Below are 20,267 nucleotides of genomic sequence, written 5' to 3'. Positions count from 1 at the left end.
CTACCCCTGTCTCCACTCTCCACATGCTGTGCCTTCTGCCTGGAATGCTCTTCCAGGCTCCTCTTTTCCCCAAATGCCCCTATCCTTTAACAAAAAGCCCAATGCCCCCTCCTCCAGGAAGCCTTCTCTGACCCCCACTGAGCCCCCTCGCTGCAGTTGTGTGTTCTGTCGCCTTCCTCCACACGTTCTTTATCTGCTCCTTTTCCAGACCTCTGAACACTGTCCATCCCATCTGTCTTGCTCAGGAATCTGGGCCTGTCTGTGTTTGCCTCCCCCGCCAGACCAGCGGCTCCTGACTCATCTCTGGCTTTCCAGCATCGCCCCGCTCAGGGACAGACAGAATGTGTCTGTTGAGTGAATAACCAAGTCTGTAATTCCCTCTGTCACTGTGACCCACACTCAGTGTCCCCTAACCCCGTCTGCCCTGTCCCTCTTGGTCCTCATGAGGCAACATGAAGTGAAGAAGAAAACGTGGACTCTGGGGTCAAACAGACCAGCAACGAATGCCACGTCCAGGCTGTGCAACCTTGGGCCAATGTCTTCCCCTTTCTGAGCCTCGGTTTCCTCATCTCTTGCCAATAATATTGCCTTCAAGGGCTCTTGGTGCTTAAATAAAGCAAGATGCAGCAAAGCCCCTGGACCTGACACAGAGAGGTGACCCTTGTTAAAAGCCATTCCCTTCCCACTTCTCTGTCTCTGTCTGGCTTTAGCTGCCTCTGCTGGAGCTCTCTCTTCCTTCCCTCTTCGGGTGTCTCTGTATCTCTGCATCTCTGTGTCTCTATGTCTGTCTCTCTGTCTCTGTCTCTGTCCCTCTTTCTTCTTTCCCCTGGAGTCTGGTCTCTATGTTCCCGCCTCTCCGTGTCTCCATTTTCCTCGGTGTCTTTCTTTCTCTTCCCCTCTCTCTACCCATCTCTCTCTCTGGAGCCCTGCCTCATCTCTCTCTGTGTCTGAACTTGAATTTCTATGTCACGAGTCTCTGACTTTCTTTGTCTCTCATTCTCTGTGTCTCTATACTTTTCTGCCTGTCTCTGTGTCTCTCTCTCTTTCTCTGTGTCTGTCTGTCTGTCTCCTGTGTCTCCTTTGCTGTGTTTTCCCATCTCTCTGTTTCTCCATCTCTCTGTCTCTGTCTCTGTATCTATCCCTTAGCCCCACCTGCCTCCTTCTGTCACTCACTTCATCACTCTCGAGCCAGCTCTGTCCCACTGTGGGGCCTGGCACGCAGCCTGGGGCGCGAATGCCTGAATCAGCATTTCTTCCTATTCCAGAAGTTACGCCAGCACCGCAATGGGGCGGGGCCGGCTGTAGCCCTGGTCGGAGGGTTGCTTCCTCGTCCACACAGGTCCTGGCCAGCCTGGCCCACCTCTCTTCTCAGTGTGTGCTCTCTCTCGGGGGAGCATCAGGAGAAGAGGGGAATCTGTGTTTACACACACGTGTGCATGTCTTTGGGTGTGTGTCTGCATTTATTTCCAGGCACATTTGCAATGTGAATCTGTAGGTATTTGTGCAAACTCACCCATTCAATCATGCATCCATCTATCCAACTATCCACTAATTCATTCATCCATCCCCCCAACCATTCATCCTCCCTTCCATCTATCCGTCCATTCATCCATCCATCCATCCACCCAACCATTCATCCATCCATCCACCCACCTATCCATCCATCCATCCACTCACCCATCCATCCACTCATCCATCCATCCATCCATCCATCCATCCATCCAGCCATCCATCCATCCATTCCTCTATTTGTCCATCCACTTGTTCATTCATTCATTCAACCAATCATTATTTATTGAATGCCTACTGTGTCCTAGGCACCATGTTGGGCAGCAGGAACCCAGCAGTAAACAAGACTAAGTTCTACCCCCATGGAGCTTATGTGCTCAGCAGTCCTCCTCAATGTGCGGAACTGCCTCCGCCACCAGGCCTTGCACAGGCTGTTCCTTCCCCTGGCTTATGCCTCCTCACCCCTCTGAGCTCAGCTCAAATGTCACTTGCTCAGGGAAGCCTTCTGTGACCTCCTTCTCCAACGCACAGCACCCTGGACTTTCCTTCATAGCGCCGATCCTTGTATGCGGTTATTTGATGACTATCTGTCTCCTCCACTAGCTCTTGAGCCGTCCCAAGGCTGGGAATTTTGTCAGCTTTGTTCCCAACTGAACCCTTGGTGCCGAGAACAGTGCCTGGCAGACAGGAGATGCTCAGTAAGTGTCTATCAAATGGCTGCATGGACTGACTTGAATGAACGTGGAGGACTCTCTGTCTCCTGGTTCCCTGTCCAGTGCTCCACACTCTTCTACACTCCCAGCAGCGACAACAGCCAAGGTCCTCAAACTTCCCAGCTGCAAACAAGGTAATGGCTGAGCACAAGGGGTCTAGATTCAGACCCACACGGCTTTGAATCTCAACTCTGACACTTCCCAGCTGTGTGACCTCAGGCAGGGCCCCTCTCCTCTCTGAGCCTCAATTTCCTCACTCATAAAATGCAGTCAAAGAGGACACAAGCAAATGCGTGAAATTACTAACTGTGACGACACTAAACACAAACCGTTTTTTCTAAACACCTCGCACGAATTGAATCCTCAAAATAACAATGAAGTGGAATCTGGGGTTTTTAAAAAAATCATCCTCCTTTACAGATGGGGAAACTGAGGCATTGAGAATATAAGTAATTCGGCCAAGGTCACACGCAACGAGAGAGCAGAGCTGGGATGTGAACTCTGGCACTCCACCCCCGAAGTCACACATACACACATGCCCGACGGGAACACTACAGCCGCTCCTCCGTGGCTGAGCGTCTCTGTGGGAACGTGCCGTGGGAATCTGGCAGGCCCATCTGTGTACACATCTCGGCGTGTGTGCTTTGCTGCCTTCTTCCTTCTGGGTGTCTCTCCCTGCCGAACGGGGCTGCCTGTGGACCCTGGGCAGCCCCCACACCCCGGGCCGGGTGTGAGGCTCTGGCTGCCAGGGTGGGTTTGGGGATGACTGGACCTGCGTGCAAACATCTGTGGGTGTGCCGCCCCCACAAGCTCCCCTGGGTGCAAGAGGAGGTCCCTCTGGGAGAATGCAGGAAGCACGGAGGATAGGATTCAGGGGGAACCCCGGAGGCATTTCTGGGGGCTTCTATCAAGCCACCCCTGCGGGCTGCCGCGGTGGCTATGGAGTGCCAGACCTTCCCCAAGGGATGGCCTCCATGAGCCTCAGTTGTCTCTTCTGTGAAAATGAGAGTAACATAATTGCACCCACCTCCCAGGGCCAGCGGGAAGATTAAATGGGAAAACGCTTTCAAAGAATTTAGTGCCCAGATCACAGTCGGTGACGATTATCATTGACTTCTATTAATACACCGGTAACTGTCACTTGCTGCTTTTGAGACATATTCATCAAGCACCTACTTGGTGCCAAGGCTTTCTCTCTATTGACTGGGTTTTCAAACCTCTGGATCCCTTTAGGAAACAGGTTTATTGTCTCTGTTTTGTAGATGAGGAGGCTCGAGCTCAGAGCACCGGGCGTGAGGTCACCCAGGCAGGAGCCGGGCGGGCAGGATTCAGACCCAGGTCCCTGCAGACCTCACGCGGGGCTGAGATCTCGGTACCGCTAACTCTGAGGCTCCGCCTCCCCTCGCACCGCCAGCCCCCGTGTCTCCTCCGATGGAAGGACGGGAAGTCCCGGGTCCCGCGGAGGAGGGGACCGGGGGTGGGGTGGGGGGATGGTGGCAGGACTCCTGGGTACCGAGGATGGAGGGGGCGGGGAGGGGTAGATTCCTGGATCTGAGAATGGAGGTGGGTGGGAGCTCAGTAGCCTGGGTCCTGGGAAAAGAGGTGACTAGGGTCCCGGACTTCTCCGTTTGAGAGAGGAGGGGCTGGGGGCCGGGACCCCTGGATCCCGGGGGAGCAGAGGGTCATGACCCCGGCTATCCGGATCCTCCACTGGAAGCGTGCTGGGTCTCTGACGCCTCGGTCCCGCGAAACCTTCCTCCTTCGTCGCTGCGGCCGCGCGATCTCGCCCTTCCAGCCGCAGGTTCGGAGGGAAGGAGGCGGGGGCGCCGGGGGAGGAGCCGCGGACCTGCGCCAGGGCCGGGGGGAGGAGCCGAGCGGGCACCGCGGCGGGCGCGCGGGGCTGCGGCGGCGGCGGCGGCGGCTCCGGGTGAGTCCGCTCCTCCCCTCCCCCGGCCACAGCCCCCGCCCCAGCCCCATCCTGGGGGGCGGCCCCTAGCGTGGGGGCGGCGGTAGGGGCAGAGGCATGCGGATCTCTGCGCCGGGAGTGGGAGTCTGCAGCTCTAGCTGGCTGCCCTTGGGGAGGGGCACCTGGCCCTGGAAGGGGGGTCCCGAAGCACCTGGGTGTCCCCCAACCTCGCCCGCAGATCCCCTGGGCGTGGGGATCGTTGACCCACTCCATGGCCCCTAAGGATTTAGGACTCTGCTACCTCTCGAGGTCCCAGACATCATTCCTGTCCCCTGCAGCGTCTTGGGACCCCGGCTTCTCATCACCCCCCCCCAACCTCCAAAAAATTCCCATCCTCTCTGCAGCGGGGAGAGGCATTAAGGACTTCAACTCCCAGCAGACTTTGCACCGCCGGGTCTATGAAGCCGCAGCACCGGGAGCGCAAGGCCTGCCGGGAATTGTAGTCCCTAAGCTCAACCGGAGCTGGGGGCCCCGAGGTGGGAGGGGGTGGCTGGACCTCCCGGGGGTCGCCTGGGGTCGAGCAGCTGGCCCGAGCAGGACAAGATGTGAGGCTCGGACTGAGCTTTTTCTCTCGGCCACGGCCCCCAGATCCAGCACCCCTTCTCATCACCTGGAGCCTGAGGACCAGTCCGCAGCCCCTTGTCCGCCCTACAACCCCCATGGGCTGCCGCCAGCCGCCGCCTCGGCTGCCATCCAGGACACGGCAGGGATAAGCGCGGGTGAGTCTGACCATGCCTGTCTCGGAGTCCCGGCCTTCTGCAGCGCCCCCACGACACCTGTCCATCCGCGAGCCCTAATTTCCCGCACTCTCCTTCCAGTCCGTCTCTGTGTCAGGCTCCAAACCATGTGTCGCTAATTCCCCTTCTCCTCACATCCACTTCTTTCTCCTGGTCCCCTCGCTTTTATGCACCCCCGTCCAACCTTCCTTCTGCACCCATGTCTGTCTGCCCAGCCCTCCCCTGTATCCTTTTGTGCCTCTGTGAACTCTGGCCATTACCTGTCTCGCTGTCCTTTATCTCTGCACCCCATCCATTCTCCTGGCTGCTATTTCTCTCTCAAAGATATTTCTGTGCACACTCTTGCCTGGCGCCAATCTCTGCCCCTCTGTCCGCCCATCTCTCACGCTCCCATGGATTGCACACCAGCCCGTTCTTTCTGGCTTGTTCATCCCAAGTCTGCACCCTTGACTTCTCCTCTGTCTGTTCATCTGTTCCTCACGCCTGGGCCCCAGTTTTCCCTCCCTGTTATCTCTGTCTCCTCTCCCCGCATCTCTCCCTCCCTCAACTTGGTCCTTATCTCTGCATCCTGCATCTCCATCCCTCCCCAGCCGCCACCACACGTAACCATCTCTTATCTCTCTTCCCCCATGCATCCCTCTCTCTTGGTCCTCTCCCTGTCTGCTCCCATCTGGCCTCCTTCCTGTTTCTTGGACCTACCAAGCCCTTCCCCAGTCTGGGCTGCTGGTCATGCTGTTCCTGCTATTTTTAATGCTTTTCCCTGCTCCAGCCCCACTGCCCGCAGCCCATGGCCGTCTCCATCTGGTCCTTCAGGTCTCAGAGAGCCCCCCGTAACTGCCCACCTCCCCATCCTTTTGCGCACATCCTCCAACCATTTCTTTCAGAGCACTTCTCACGGGCTGAGAGCATCTTGTTTGTGTGTGTTTGTTGACTTGTTTACTCTTGGCCTCCTCTCCTTGGATTATGACACCAGGAAGTGGGGGAACGCTGAGGGTTTGTCCCCTGCTGAATCTGCAGCAGCTGGCATAGTGCCTGGCGTGTAGTTGGCGCTCAATAAATATTTGTGGAATGCATGAATGATGAACGGCTGTCCCCTTGTCTGTCCATCCTTGAATTTTGTCCCTTCATCTGTGCACCGCCCCCCCAATCTTTGTCTCCTTGTCTGTCCATCCCTTTATCTGTGCATCCTGATCTCTACCTTGCCCGGCCTTCCCAATCTCGTCCTCCTTGTCCGTTTGTCCCAATTCTCTGTCTCGTCCACGCGCACCAATCTCTGTCCCTTTGGTTGTCCAACCCCTGTCACCCTCCTCTTGCCTGTCCACCCTGAATCTCAGTCCTTTGTCCTTCGGCCCCTAATTTCTTCTTCCTTGTCCATCCCTCCTTGCTCTCCTTGACCGTGTCCATCTACCCCCAATCTCGGTTCCCTCGCTTACCCTTCCTTTTCTCTCTTTCTCTTCCCACCCCTTATCTCCACAATCCTCTCCTCCATCCCCTTCCCCACCCCCGGCCCCTCCACAGCACGGGACCTGCCGGCCACCATGTCGGGAGACTATGAGGATGACCTCTGCCGGCGGGCGCTCATCCTGGTCTCGGACCTCTGTGCGCGGGTCCGAGATGCCGACACCAGTGACAGGTGCCAGGAGTTCAACGACCTGCGGATCCGAGGCTATCCCCGGGGCCCAGATGCAGGTCAGCACCCCCAGCCATGTCGACCAGCCCCCTGCCTCCACGACAGCCAGGATTTTCGGAGATTCAGGGCAGACCCGCTCAGCTTTCCGTTCCTTGTGGGGCCGGTCCCTCTTAGAGTCTTGCCTCCATCCTGCCTGCTGCTGGCTCCCTAAATTTCTGATCTAAGGAGAAGGCGCTATGTGGTCCATTTGACCCTTGACCTTTTGGGTTTGGCCCTGTGGGCCCCGCCCACCACTGCTGCCACAGTTCTTCCACGGATGTCTTTGTGCATCTTGCATAGTGCTTAAAAGCTCAGCTTCTCAAGTCAGACCGTCTGGCTTGTCTGGGTCCAAATCCCACCCCCCCACCCCCGCTCCCTAACTGGAAGATTTGAGGCGAGTGACTCTTCTGTGCCTCAGTTTCCTCCTCTGGAAAATCGGGATACTAAAAAGTGACTATCTCATGGGACTCCCGAAAGACTCGAATGAATACAACACAAGGGAAGTGCTTGGAACAAGTTGGGCACACAGTGGTCATTCCATAAATGTTGGGATGTACTTATTGAGCACCAACTGTGTACCAGGCAGGATGTGAGGTCCTTTGCATATCATTGACTACTAACAACCACCCTTTGTGGCCCATATAATCCCCATTTTCAATAAGGGAGAGAAGCTCAGAGGGGTGAAGTGACTGGCCCAAGGTCACCCAGCAGGGTGTGAAGAGCTGGGAAATAGGATCCATGCCCTTGACCCGATGAGGAAGCACGTGGCGGGTGGGTCACAATTGCTGAGCGCTGGGCCCGGGCTCGGCATCTCACGGGCAGGATGTCCAGGGGACAGGGATGAGGAATGAGGCCCAGAGGGCTGCATCAGCTTGCTCAGTCTCACAGCCTGTGGGCAGAAGAGCCAAATGCTGACCCCGGGAAGTCTAGAACATACTGCAATTCGGGGGTCCCCCAAGACCGCCCTCAGGCTCAGTGATTTCCCAGAAGGACTCACAGAACTCAGAAACGCTGTTATCCTCGTGGGTCCATTTTCTTACAGCAAAAGGATGGAGATTTAAAAATCAGCGAAGGGAAAAGATGCATAGGGTGGGGTCCAGGGGAGACTGGCTGTGCGCTTCCAGTTGTCTCCTCCTAATGGAGTCACACGGACAGTGCTTAATTCTTCCAGCAACAATGTGTGACAACTCATACAGGGTACTGTCCACCAGCAAAGCTCACCCGAGCCTCTGTGTCCAGGGTTTTTATTGCAGCTCGGTCGTGTAGACATGGCTGACCTCCCGTGTGGCTGACATGAGTCTCCAGCCCCTCCAGAGGTCAGGCTGATCCCGTGTGGCCCGGGCCCCGAGTAAATACAAATGTCTTCAGGCAGAACGTTCCAGGGGCTCAGAGGTTCCCTCCCAGGAGTTGAACAAGGGCCAAACCCTTCTTCGGGCAAGGTTAGCCTTTTACTGCATGACAACACTGCCTCCCCAAGCCCAGTGGCTCCCCCGTCCAGGCAGACAGGAATGAGAAACCTGTCTGAGTTAGAAGGTTGATGTTTTGACTCAGAGAGGCTCCGGGTCAGGCTGACGGTGGGGGAAAGCATCTGTGCGATTTTTCTCCCCTCTTCTCTGCCTTGTCCTCCCAAACGGGCCCCTTGTCTCAGTTCTCCTGTTCAGGAGGCTGCAAAGTCCTTGCTGTGGTTTCTAACAGGCCCCTTGCTCTGATTTCTGATTTCTGACTCCTCCTGGAGTGCTGTGTCGAGAAGGACTCTGAGGCTGTGTCTACGCTCAGTGGGAAATGTGTTGAGACCGTAATGAGGCACCAACTTAGGGGGGTGAGACACACGTGCCACGTATTCACCATCTCTGATCTAGCCCAACATCCTCGTTTTTACAAATGAGGAATCTGAGGCCCAGGAAGGGGGAGTGACTTATTTACAGTCACGTGCCAAACGAGTGGTGGAACTTGCCAGACGCTGGGTCTCCTGACACCTCAACCGCTTCCCTTCCCACCACGTCATATGTCGGAGCCAAATGAACCTCGGACAACATTTAGATCACCTCCTCATTTGACAGGTGATGAAACCAAGGGCCAGGATGGGAAAGTGATTTCTCTCTGAGCAGATGCTGGTCACTTCGAAAGGAACACCCTAAGGAGTGGTGGGGGAGGACTCAGTTCTGAGAGACTCTGAGGGTCCCCTCCTCCCTCTTCAAGCCTCAGTATCTTCATCTGTAAAATGGAGTAAATCATTTCTCGATTCCATAGTATCATGAGGGTTAATGCCATGGACCGCTGACTTAGATTCACCAGGCAATCCAGGACTGGAAGGCATCCCGTCTCCCCCAAGTGTCCCCTGAAGTGACAGGACTCAGCCATCCCGCTCAGCTGTCCTTGCTGCCGATGGCTCCGTTTCCCGCTCCCCCATCATGCACGATCTGCACAGAGCAGGAATCCCCACTGTGCTCTGCCTCGCTGAGACCCAGGAGTCCGTCCCCAAACAAATTCCCATTTCCTTGAAAAACCCTACTCCTGGTACTAATTACGGGATGAGCCAGAAACCTTCAGTCCCAGAACTGGACTGTCCTTGCATTTCTCTGGAAGACACGTCCACACCTGGGAGGCATTCATGATGTGTTAGCTGTGGTGTTGGATATGCAAGGCGGCAGCAATAAGATTTATTATTCTAATAATAATTCATGTTTGGGGCCGGCCAGGTGGCATAGTGGTTAAGTTTGCGCACTCCACTTCAATGGCCCAGGGTTCGCAGGTTCAGATCCTGGGCGTGGACCCAGCACCACTCATCAAGCCATGCTGTGGTGGTGTCCCACATACAAAATAGAGGAAGATTGGCATAGATGTTAGCTCAGGGCCAATCTTCCTCAGCAAAAGAAAAGAAAAGAAAATTCATGTTTGAACTATCAGTTATTGGGAAATAATGAGATGAGGTAGAATAATGCTGATAATGGTGGGCTCTGGAGACAGGCACCCCAGACTCAAACCCTGACCCCACTGCTTACAGGCTGTGGGACTCCACAGGCAACTTTGTGTCTACTGACCTCAGTTTCCTTTTGTGGAAAACAGTCATAATAATATTGCCAACCTCATAGGGTGCCTGTCAGGCGTGAGTAAGCTAATGCGGATGAAGCCCTTAGGCATCTGTAACATAGTAACCACTCGATAAGCCTTACATTCTGCAGCTACGCATGCCACCTACCTCCTGCCTTCCTTTAAACCGCTATAAGAGGCAGGACTGGTTTTTCTTATTTGGTAAATGGGTGAATGTAGGGCTCAGAGTGGTTAAGATATCTTCCCAAGGCCACACAGCAAGCTGGAATTGGAACCCTGAGCTGCCTAACTGTGGAGTGTGGTCTCCTTTCTCCTTGGTCATCTCTGAGCATTTTAGGGGACCTTGGTCCTATCGCAGAGGGGGTGTCCTCTTATAGAGAGGCAGTGTGGGGCTGGCAATTCAGGGAGTAAAATCTGACGACAGACTGCCAGTTCAAGTCCCAGATCTGTCATTTCCTACCCGTGCAACCTTATACAAGTCACTCAACCTCTCTGTGCCTCAGTTTCCTCATCTTTAAAATGGTTCTATAGAAATACTGAACTTAGAGTGTCGTAGAGTTTGATCTAAGTAATGTATGTACGGTGCTTAGGCCAATGTATGACAAATACTGAAGGTTAGCTCTTTGGGGACAGCAGTGGGAGGGTAAACTCTGACCCCACCCTGACCCCTGACCTATGTCCTTGCTCTCTCCAGACATCTCCGTGAGCCTGCTGTCGGTCATCGTGACGTTCTGTGGCATTGTCCTCCTGGGCGTCTCCCTCTTCGTGTCCTGGAAGTTGTGCTGGGTGCCCTGGCGAGACAAGGGTGGCTCGGCAGTGGGCGGTGGCCCCTTGCGCAAAGACCTAGGCCCTGGGGTCGGGCTGGCAGGCCTGGTAGGCGGCGGTGGGCACCACCTGGGGGCTGGCCTGGGTGGCCATCCTCTGCTGGGGGGCCCACACCATCATGCCCACACCGCCCACCATCCGCCCTTCGCTGAGCTGCTGGAGCCAGGCAGCCTAGGGGGCTCGGACACCCCTGAGCCCTCCTACTTGGACATGGACTCGTATCCAGAGGCTGCAGCCGCCGCCGTAGCTGCTGGGGTCAAACCGAGTCAGACATCTCCTGAGCTGCCCTCAGAGAGCGGAGCAGGCTCTGGGCTGCTCCTGCTGCCCCCCAGTGGTGGGGGCTTGCCCAGCGCCCAGTCGCATCAGCAGGTCACAAGCCTGGCGCCCACCACCAGGTGAGACAGGCTGCTGGGCTGGGGGTCCACTCTGAACTTCTGCTCCTCCTCTGTGTCTCTTTCCCATCTATGACTCTCCTGAGTCCTAGGGGAGGAGGGGCCTGGAGATCCAGAGCCCTGAGTCCTGGAGCAGGAAGGGGCTTGAGGAGTGGACTCCTGGATCCACAGGAAGGAAGAGGCTAGGGACAGGCCAGTGCTTCAGGAAAGGATGGGAGGGCTGGGAGAGTCCCGAGGAGTCGCCGATCCGGCTCTAGGAGGAGGCTGGGGACTTCCCGGAGGTGCAGGTGTCTCGGCCGAGACCTGCAGGGTGAGGAAGAGTGAGCCAGGCCAAGAGGTAGGGCTGTGAGCCGGGCATTCCGGGAGGAGGGACCAGCCTGTGCCGAGGGGAGAGAGGAGGGGTCACAGTGCCTGTGGGGACCGCCTGTGGTCACTAGGGCGGGAGAGAAAGTGTGAGAGAGCAAACTTGGGAGACGTGGCTGCGGGTATGCGTGGGGCCAGACCACACGGGGCCTTGAATGCCGGCCTGAGGGGCACTGGGGAGCCAGAGAGGGCTGTGAGCAGAGGAGGAGCAGGGCCAGTTCTGGGTGGAGAAAGACTTCTCTGGGGCCACACAGCAGACAGACGGGAGGACGGACTGGAAGAGAGGACAGGGCTGGACTGGGGTCATGGGGAGGGGGAGGGGAGACAGGTGGAGAGAGTCAGGGGGCAGGAGGGGTGGGAGGAGGTAAGGACAGCACCCAGGGCTCTGGCCTGGTGACTGGGTGCACGGTGGGGCTGTCAGAGGAGCTAGGAGGAGGAGTGGGTTTGAGGGAGACCCTGGGCTTATCTGAGTCTTTTGAGTGTGAGGGGCCTGGGGTGTCATCCAGGGGGAAACCGCCCCCCAGAGGGATTGTCTTGGGCCCCAGAGGCTCATGGGAGAAGTGGTTCTGGTCCGGGGGGCTGGCCAGGGCCCAGGGGCTCATGGGAGAAGTGGTTCTGGTCCGGGGGGCTGGCCAGGGCCCAGGGGCTCATGGGAGAAGTGGTTCTGGTCCAGGGGGCTGGCCAGGGCCCAGAGGCTCATGGAGAAGTGGTTCTGGGCCAGGGGGCTGGCCAGGGCGCAGAGGCTCATGGGAAATGTAGTTCGAGGTCCCTGGGGAGGGCTTCCGGAGGCTGATGGGCACACAGGTCTGAGTTCCCTCCTCCCCCATTATACAGATGAAGAGACTGAGGCTCAGAGGGTGTTAACGACCTGCTCAAAGTCACCCTGGGGGCAGGGAGTGGCCAGCGGACCCACAGCTGTAGGAGTCTGCCCCCTGCATCCGTTTCCACGGCTCGGTGCCTCCCACCTCCCCCAGCCCCGGGCCCGCCTCTCAGCACACCTGGGGCGGCCTTGTCCAGTGCTGACTGCTGAGCACTGCCCGTCGCTAGGGGCCCCATCCCATGGACTTCACCCCGGGTGGGAGGGTCCATGCAGGAGAGGACCGAGGAGCAGGGGCCACAGGGATGGGGAAATTCAGGAGACAGTGGGGAAAGGATTTGAGGGGAGAGGGGAGGCGAGGACGGCCGGGGGTCTGACCTGCAGATCTCGGCGGATCATGGGGAAGCGAGGCAAGGAGCGAGTTAGGGAGAGGGTGCTGAGGCCAGCGGGGAACGTGAGGGGTGTGCGGGGTCTGGTGGACGGCTGAGGCGGGGGCTGAACCAGGCTGGAGCTCGGGACACAGGTTTAGCAGACACCAGGCTGTTGACGGTCGTGGGAACCTGGGGCACAGAGGAGCTTGTCCAGGGAAAGCATGTGAGCGAGAGGGGGGAAGACGGCAAAGGTGGTTGAGGATGGAGCTTTGGGTTTCTAGAGAGTTCCACGAACACAGACAGCCAGAGAAGGAAGCTGAGAGAGAAAGGACAGGCCAGGAGGGGCGATGGTCAGGTGGGAGAGGATGAGGCTGAGGCTAAGACGGGTTGGGGAGATCTGGAAATGAGAGAAAGATTCAGGGGGTCTGGACTGTGTGGGGCCCCAAAGGTCCACGGAGAAGTTATCTGGGTCACCAGCTTGAGGTCCAACAGGAGGCCTGGAGACAGGTGCATATGCAGGTCTGGATTGGAGCTAGCTTAGAGAAGGGGATAACACTCCTGCCCAGTTCAGATGGGTAAACTGAGGCTCAGAGAGTGCAAGTGGCTTGCTCAAGGTCACAGGGAGCATAGGTGGGGATTTGGGGCCCCCTGGCTGTGGAGTTTGGGGAAAGGGCAAGAAGGAGGCTCCAGGTCTTCAGATGCAAAGATCAGCGCCACTGACCCCACCTTGGTCTTCCCTACCCCCTGCAGGTACCCGGCCCTGCCCCGGCCCCTCACCCAGCAGACCCTGACCCCCCAGCCCGACCTGGGCAGTGAGGAGCGGCCGCCCGCCCTCCCCTTGCCCCTGCCGGGGGGCGAGGAGAAAGCCAAGCTCATCGGGCAGATCAAGCCGGAGCTGTACCAGGGGACGGGGCCCGGCGGCCGGCGGGGCGGCGGGGGCCCGGGCTCCGGAGAGGCAGGCGCGGGGGCGCCGTGCGGCCGCATCAGCTTCGCCCTGCGGTACCTCTACGGCTCCGACCAGCTGGTGGTGCGCATCCTGCAGGCCCTGGACCTCCCGGCCAAGGACTCCAACGGCTTCTCGGACCCCTACGTCAAGATCTACCTGCTGCCCGACCGCAAGAAAAAGTTCCAGACCAAGGTCCCGAGCAGCGGATGGACATCCGGGGCCGAGGAGGGGTTGGGAGCCCAGACCCCCCGGGGTCTGAGGGAGGAGGGGCTGGAGCTGGACCCCTGGGTCTGAGGGAGGAGGGGCTGGGGCTGGACTCCCGGGTCTGAGGGAGGAAGGGCTGGGGGCCCGGACCCCCGGGTCTGAGGGAGGAGAGCTGGTGGGCATGGTGTCTGTCCCCTGCCCGCCGCAGGTGCACAGGAAGACGCTGAACCCCGTGTTCAACGAGACCTTTCAGTTCTCCGTGCCCCTGGCGGAGCTGGCCCAGCGCAAACTGCACTTCAGCGTCTATGACTTCGACCGCTTCTCACGGCACGACCTCATCGGCCAGGTGGTGCTGGACAACCTCCTGGAGCTGGCCGAGCAGCCCCCGGACCGTCCGCTGTGGAGGGACATCGTGGAGGGCAGTTCGGTGAGTGGCCCCTGCAGCCTCTTGGCCGGCCCCTCCGTGCACGGCCTCCTTGCCCTCTGACCTCATAACCCCCGACATATCGACCCTGACTTTTCTTTGGAAATTCATTTTATTGGGAAATTTGCAAACATACGAGCCAAGAATAATCTAGTGGAGCCCCCATGACCCCCTACTTTGTCAAATATTAACTCCTCACCTGGGCCCCGGATTTCCCAGCTTCTGACCCCCCTTGACCTCTGGTGGTAATAATCGAGAAGACTAATAGACACCCACGTGCCCCCCCCCCGCCAGTTCTATCAAACCTTCCAGCCGTCACCCCATGACTTCTGTCCTCCGACCCCAGACTCCTGACCCCCCCGACTTTCTGACCCCAGACTTCCTGGCTTTTGTTTTTCCGGCTTCCTGGCCCCTCCAACCTCCTGACTTTGCCATTCCCAGACTTCCTGAGTCCCCAACCGCTCTGATCCCTGAACATTTTAACATTTCAAACCCCGTAACTTCCAGACTTCCTGCTTTAAGCTAATCCCGTTTCTTCGTGGTCCCCGCGTCAATCCTGATTGACTGATCCCCCAGGCCTCAGACCTTCTGGGATCCCCGATATCAGGACACTCCCCATCCCCCCAGCATCCCGGGGTCCTCAACCCCGGGCACCCCCACTGGCCCACTTCCTCATTTCTTACAGCCCCCCTGGAACCTCATTTTTCTGGGCACCCAATCCCTCCCCAAGCTCGGCTCCTGGGTCCTTGTGGGGGTGTCCTGACTCCTACACCCCCAAACCTCAGACCCCCGATTTATCTGCCCCCTCAGTTCATCTCTGTAGGTTTCCCAGCATTCTGGGGTAGCTGGCGTTGCGGGGGGGGGTGAGCCCTGTTCTCATATCAGGAGAGGGCTGGCTTTGCCCACCTGATGGCCACGCTCAAGGTCCTCCCCTCTCTGAGCCTCAGTTTCCCCATATGACATAGTTGAACCGGGGACCACGGGCTCGTCCTACAGCCCCCTCCCTGGGTGCTCCTCAGCCTGCCCACTCAGTCCCCAAGCCCAGCCTTTGAGAACTGAGAGCCCCGTTTCAGGGTCCCCGTCCCCAGGGCCCCCGTCTGTCCCACCAACCCCCTGCTCCCAGCAGTCCCCCTGACAGTCCTCTCCCTGCACCCATCTTTGTCTCCTTGTGTCTGTCACTTCCCATTTTCTCTCCCCTCCGTATCACTCAGGGTCTGCCCTCATTTATTTATTCACTCCTTCCTTCCACAGCTGGGATTTCTTTTCAGGATCGGGCCCCGGGGACCCCAGACAGTCCTCGGGAGCTCCCGGGGTGGCTGCCACACAGTTTGTTGTCAGGGGTCAGCGTTCGGGGGACACGCAGGAGGGCTGTCTGCTCAGGGCTGCGGGGCATCTGGGAGCTTGTGGGAGGAGGTGACAGCTAAGCCGAGGCTTGATGACTGGGAGGAGACGGGAGGAAGGGCATTCTGAGCAGAGGGAACAGCCTGGGCAAAGGCCCTGAGGTGAGTGGGTGAGGAGTCCAGGGACCTGGGCCTCGGTCAGCGTGGTTGGGCGGCGAGGGGCCGAGATGGGGCTGAAGGACCCAGAGGGCAGGCAGGTCTGTGTGTGTCGGCGTGGGAGGGCCTGTCTCTCCTGGGGCCTCGTTCCGGGTCTTGGCATGTCTCCTGGCCCAAGACTGACCTCTCTGTGCGTCTCTTCCCGGTCTCTGTCCCTCTCTGAGTGGGTCTCCATCTCTGTTTCTCTCTCTCTCTGGGTCTACGCCCCACCCCTCTCATCCTGGGTCTGTCAGTCTCTCTGGGTCTCTGTCCCTCCCCCCAAGTCTCTGTCCCCCTCTCTGGATCTCTAGTCCTGCTCCTTGGGGACTCTGTCCTCTTCCTTCACAGGGCTCTGCCCCCTCCGGGGTCTCCGTCCTCCCTCTGGGTCTCTGTCCTCCCCCCAGGTCTCTGCCACTCTCTCTGGGTCTCTCTGTGCCCCCTCGGGGTCATCCTGCCTTTAGACCTCTGTGGCTCTGTCTGTCTCACTGTGTCTCCAGTGTTTGGGGCTCTGTCTCAGTCGATTTCTCACTGTGTCCGTCTCCCGCCCTCCCCCCCAACTTGTGCCTTTTCCCATCTTCCCTGCAGAACAAACAGGCTTTGACAGTGGCTGGCAGCTGGGGCCCGGGAGTTACCAGGTTTGGCCCAGAGTCAGGTTGTTAAGTGGATGGGAAACCTGAGCCCTGGGTGTCAGGAGCGGAGCTGGAGGCTGCAGACGGGAGGGAGAGTCAGGAGAGGCCGGGGAGACGGAGGCCGGCGTCACTGACCCCTGTCCCCACCCGCAGGAGAAGGCAGATCTCGGGGAGCTCAACTTCTCCCTCTGCTACCTCCCCACCGCCGGGCGCCTCACCGTCACCATCATCAAGGCCTCCAACCTCAAAGCCATGGACCTCACCGGCTTCTCGGGTGGGTGCTGGGGAGACGCCGGGATCCGAGGGAGGAGGGGCTAGGGCTGGACCCCCGGGTCTGAGGGAGGAGGGGCTGGGGCCTGGACTCGGTCTCAGGGAGCCCCCCCACGCCCCCCCCAGACCCCTACGTGAAGGCCTCTCTGATCAGCGAGGGGCGGCGTCTGAAGAAGCGGAAAACTTCCATCAAGAAGAACACGCTGAACCCCACGTACAACGAGGCGCTCGTGTTCGACGTGGCCCCCGAGAGTGTGGAGAACGTGGGGCTCAGCATCGCGGTCGTGGACTACGACTGGTGAGGGGGCGCGGCCGGGGGCGGGGCGGGCCGGGCCTGTGCCCCCTCCCTCCCCCATGCTCACCGCCCCCCCATCCCCAGCATCGGACACAACGAAGTGATCGGCGTGTGCCGCGTGGGCCCCGACGCCGCCGACCCCCACGGCCGCGAGCACTGGGCCGAGATGCTGGCCAACCCCCGCAAGCCGGTGGAGCACTGGCACCAGCTGGTGGAGGTGAGTGGGGCGGCCTCTCAGGGCCCCTGGCCTGCCATTCACACGCTCACCTCGTCGCCCCTTCATTCATGCAAAGCGTCGCATCTTTACGGGCTGGGGAGTCAGACGGCCTCGGCTCGAATCCCTGCTCTGCCAACTTTAGCTGTGTGACACCGACCAAGTTACTTACCCTCTCTGTGCCTCAATTTCGTATACTGGGAAAAGGGACTATTAATAGCATCCACCACTTGGGTAGATATGAGGATTCAGTTGAGTTAATGCAGGGTGAAGTGTCTGCCTCCTACTAAGGGCTCAGCAAATGGTGGCTACTGTTATTATTTTCCGTGATGCCAAGTCCAAAATAAGGGGAGAAAACTGGGTGATAAGATGGAGCAGATTTTTTTAAGAAGCAGGCTGTGAAATTAGAGAATTGTGGTTCACTGGATGCAGATCAACTATTTTTTTTTAATGAAAAGGAAAATAAAGTCAAAACAGAAAATTTCACAGTGCAGCACCCGTTGTAAAGAGCATAGTGTCATTTTTTTTTTTCTTTTTGTTTTTGTCCTGTGGTTTGTGGTCCAAAAACTTTGTAAGTCTGGGAAGTAAAGGGAATCTGAATGGGGGGTGGGGTTGCTCTTTAGCTTAGGGGGTCAAGGAGGGCGTCTCGGAGGAGGTGACGTTTCTGCAGCAGCCTAGAAGTTGAGAAGGACTGGGATTAGGTGAAAGTTGGAAGGAGACGGTTGCAAGGAGAGTGCACTGCGCGTACCTTGCGGAGGCCGGTGCAGGCGGGTGAGGCTGGAGCGGAGAGGAAAGCGGGCAGATCACGTGAGGCCTTGTGGGTCACGCGAGAACCAGCTTGACGATTTTTCCACATTAAAACTCATTTAGGATCATCACGTGGTCAAGAGAAATTTCCAAACGTGGCCATTCTCTCATTTGAAACCAAGAAAAGCAAAGGAGTGGATTTTGAAAGTGTTATCGATAACTTTGCTGTCATTAAAGCCAAAAACAGTTAAATTATGCCAAATTCTGTTTAGGGTATACATAGAACATTTAAACTTACAATTATGTGAATTTCAATACTCTACCTCATCATTGGTTTCCATATTTTTTCAATTATCTTAACATGTCCGAAGAAAAATTAACCACAAAAAGTACATAAAAATCGAGATGCATATTTTTCCTTTTGTCTCGGGCTCCAATATGGCACGGGACTGGCCTTTGTGAAAAATTTATGTTTTGCTCATCATGGAATTTTTTTTGCCTTAATTTTAATTTTTAGAATATTGCATTACGATCGTCTTTATCTTGGCTGCTGAGTTTGGGTGCACCTTAAACTTTTTCTTTTTTCCTTCTTTCTTTCTTTCTTTCTTTCTTTCTTTTTTTTTTGAGGAAGATTGGCCCTGAGCTAACCTCTGCTGCCAATCCTCCTCTTTTTGCTGAGGAAGACTGGCCTTGAGCTAACATCCGTGCCCGTCTTCCTCAAGGATGCACCTTAAATTCTGCACCCGGGGTTCGTTTCTCGCTCGCCTCCCTCTGGTCCCGCCCGGTTTGGGACTTTTTTCCGGGGCAGGGGAGGGAATTCACTGGCTGAGCACGGAGCTCAGAGGTGAGTTTGAAGACTCTGACTCTACCGAGATGGGCAGAGGGCAGCGCCTCCCTCCTTCCATCGTCCACTCTTCTCTTAATTCGTTCATCCATTCATTGTGCAAACGCCGCGGGCACGTGCCCGTGTGCCACGCTCACGCCGGGCCATGCTTGGCCACAGAGAGAGGCTGCACCCTGGCTGAGCCTGGCCTTGACCCTGACTTTCAGCCATTAGTTCTATGTGGCCCAGAGGGTCTTTCTCCTCCCAGAGCTGCCCCTGCCCCTGCTCTGCTCGCAGCCCCTCTGTGGACCCCAGTGCCCCCAGGACAAAGTCTCAGCCCCTCTGAGGCCCTGCAGGGTCTGCCCGGCTCACCCCGGTGGCCTCATCTCTCCTCCCATTTCCAGTGACTTCTTTGTGCCTCAGTTTCCTCATCTGTAGAATAGGACTGTCATAGCGCTGGCCCCATCACTTCAAAGCCGAGTGGAAAAGAGCAAGGTCAATGCTGAAAACAGGATTGATGTCTTGTTGAGTCGGTTAGTAGTGACTGTTTTGCCTGTCCCCCACTCCTGAACCTTCTGGACTTCCCCCTTCAGGAAAAGACTCTGACCAGCTTCACAAAAGGCAGCAAAGGATTGTCGGAGAAAGAGAACTCAGAGTGAGGGGTAAGGAACCCAGGCCAGGGAGCGGGGGCTGGGGGCCTGGACCCTGGGTCTGAGGGAGGAGGGGCTGGGGCTGGACCCCTGGGTCTGAGGGAGGAGGGGCTGGGCCTGGACTCCTGGTCTGAGGGAGGAGGGGCTGGGCCTGGACCCCTGGGTCTGAGGGAGGAGGGGCTGGGCCTGGACTCCCGGGTCTGAGGGAGGAGGGGCATGAGACCATGATTCTTGTGTCCCTGGGTGGTGATGCAGCTACAGCAAGTCATGGGCCCGCCTTCGGCCATCGCTGACATCTCCTCCCTGCCCTGTCCCCCTGCAGGTCTGGCCTAGGCCCCGGGTCAGACCCGGCCCCCTCCGGCCCCCATCCCTTCCTGCCCGGACCGTGAATTCATCTCCTCGAAGCCATAACGTCCGAGCTGCGTGGTGCGGGGCAGCACTGGGCCTGCCCGTCCTTCTCGCCCTGGCGGCGTGAGGGTGGGCGGCAGGCGGGCCCAGCTCCCTGTTTCAGGATGGGGGGCATTCAGTCTCCACTGTGTCTGTCTTCCCTTCCCCGGGGCTCCCTTTCCAGGCGAGGGGCCATGCATGTCTGGGGGACCCCTGCCCCCCAAACCCTCCATCTGTCTGTCTGTCTCTTTGCTGTTTGTCCAAGACTTGGTGTCCTGACCCTTGTTCTCACCGCGGATGTCAATGGGCCAATCCTCCGTGTTCCCCCAGACACACACACACACCTGTGTCCACTCGTGTTCGCCACCCCCTGCGTCTGGCCAATCCCCCCACTGCTGCTGCTATCAACACCAGAATAAACACACACCGTGGGTCTCTCTCCAGCTGGGGCTCCTGTCCTCCCTGGGACCAGGAATCTGGGTTGGGACATACTGACTCTGCGTTCAGACAAATGTTTCATTCATGGGCTGAGTGATCTTGGACAGGTTAATTGGTCTCTCTGAGCCTTAGTTTCTAAGTGTTATATTGGCCAGGACCATTGTGATTATAGAACACAAAATGCAGCCCAAACCACCATAAGCCAGAAGCAGAATTGAAAGATTCTGTACACAGTGAGTCTGAGAGTACACAGGGACTTCAGGCATGGTTGGATCCTGGTGTTCAAGTGACT

General features: G+C 57.5%; 1 protein-coding gene across 3 annotated transcripts; it reads left to right on the top strand.

Moving 5' to 3' along the window:
• The first annotated feature begins 4,045 nt into the window (after positions 1-4,045).
• SYT3 (synaptotagmin 3) lies at positions 4,046-19,980 on the top strand. 3 transcript variants are annotated; one of them, XM_070633255.1, is made up of 12 exons: positions 4,089-4,149; positions 4,533-4,664; positions 4,777-4,907; positions 6,444-6,614; positions 10,340-10,865; positions 13,164-13,551; positions 13,772-13,990; positions 16,305-16,425; positions 16,548-16,719; positions 16,801-16,933; positions 19,094-19,162; positions 19,473-19,980. In XM_070633255.1, exons 4-11 carry the CDS (start codon positions 6,464-6,466, stop codon positions 19,157-19,159), a joined length of 1,776 nt encoding a protein of 591 aa, XP_070489356.1. In that variant the 5' UTR covers positions 4,089-4,149; positions 4,533-4,664; positions 4,777-4,907; positions 6,444-6,463; the 3' UTR covers positions 19,160-19,162; positions 19,473-19,980. The 3 variants fall into 3 exon arrangements, with proteins under 3 accessions (XP_070489358.1, XP_070489356.1, XP_070489357.1); XM_070633257.1 differs by lacking the exon at positions 4,533-4,664 and having other exon boundaries at positions 4,046-4,149; XM_070633256.1 differs by lacking the exons at positions 4,089-4,149; positions 4,533-4,664; positions 4,777-4,907; positions 6,444-6,614 and adding an exon at positions 8,474-8,654.
• Positions 19,981-20,267: the final 287 nt, after the last annotated feature.

Source organism: Equus przewalskii, chromosome 9 (assembly GCF_037783145.1).
Source record: "Equus przewalskii isolate Varuska chromosome 9, EquPr2, whole genome shotgun sequence".
In the NCBI taxonomy this organism is placed as follows: domain Eukaryota; kingdom Metazoa; phylum Chordata; class Mammalia; order Perissodactyla; family Equidae; genus Equus; species Equus przewalskii.
Note: the sequence above shows the minus strand (reverse complement) of the source record. Positions and strands in the feature narration are given on the sequence as shown.

Coding starts and splice junctions, on each gene's coding strand:
- SYT3 (XM_070633257.1), top strand. CDS start 6,464: ATGTCGGGAGACTATGAGGATGACCTCTGCCGGCGGGCGCTCATCCTG. Junction 6,615..10,339: donor TCCCCGGGGCCCAGATGCAG/GTCAGCACCCCC, acceptor TGCTCTCTCCAG/ACATCTCCGTGAGCCTGCTG. Junction 16,934..19,093: donor ACTGGCACCAGCTGGTGGAG/GTGAGTGGGGCG, acceptor TTCCCCCTTCAG/GAAAAGACTCTGACCAGCTT.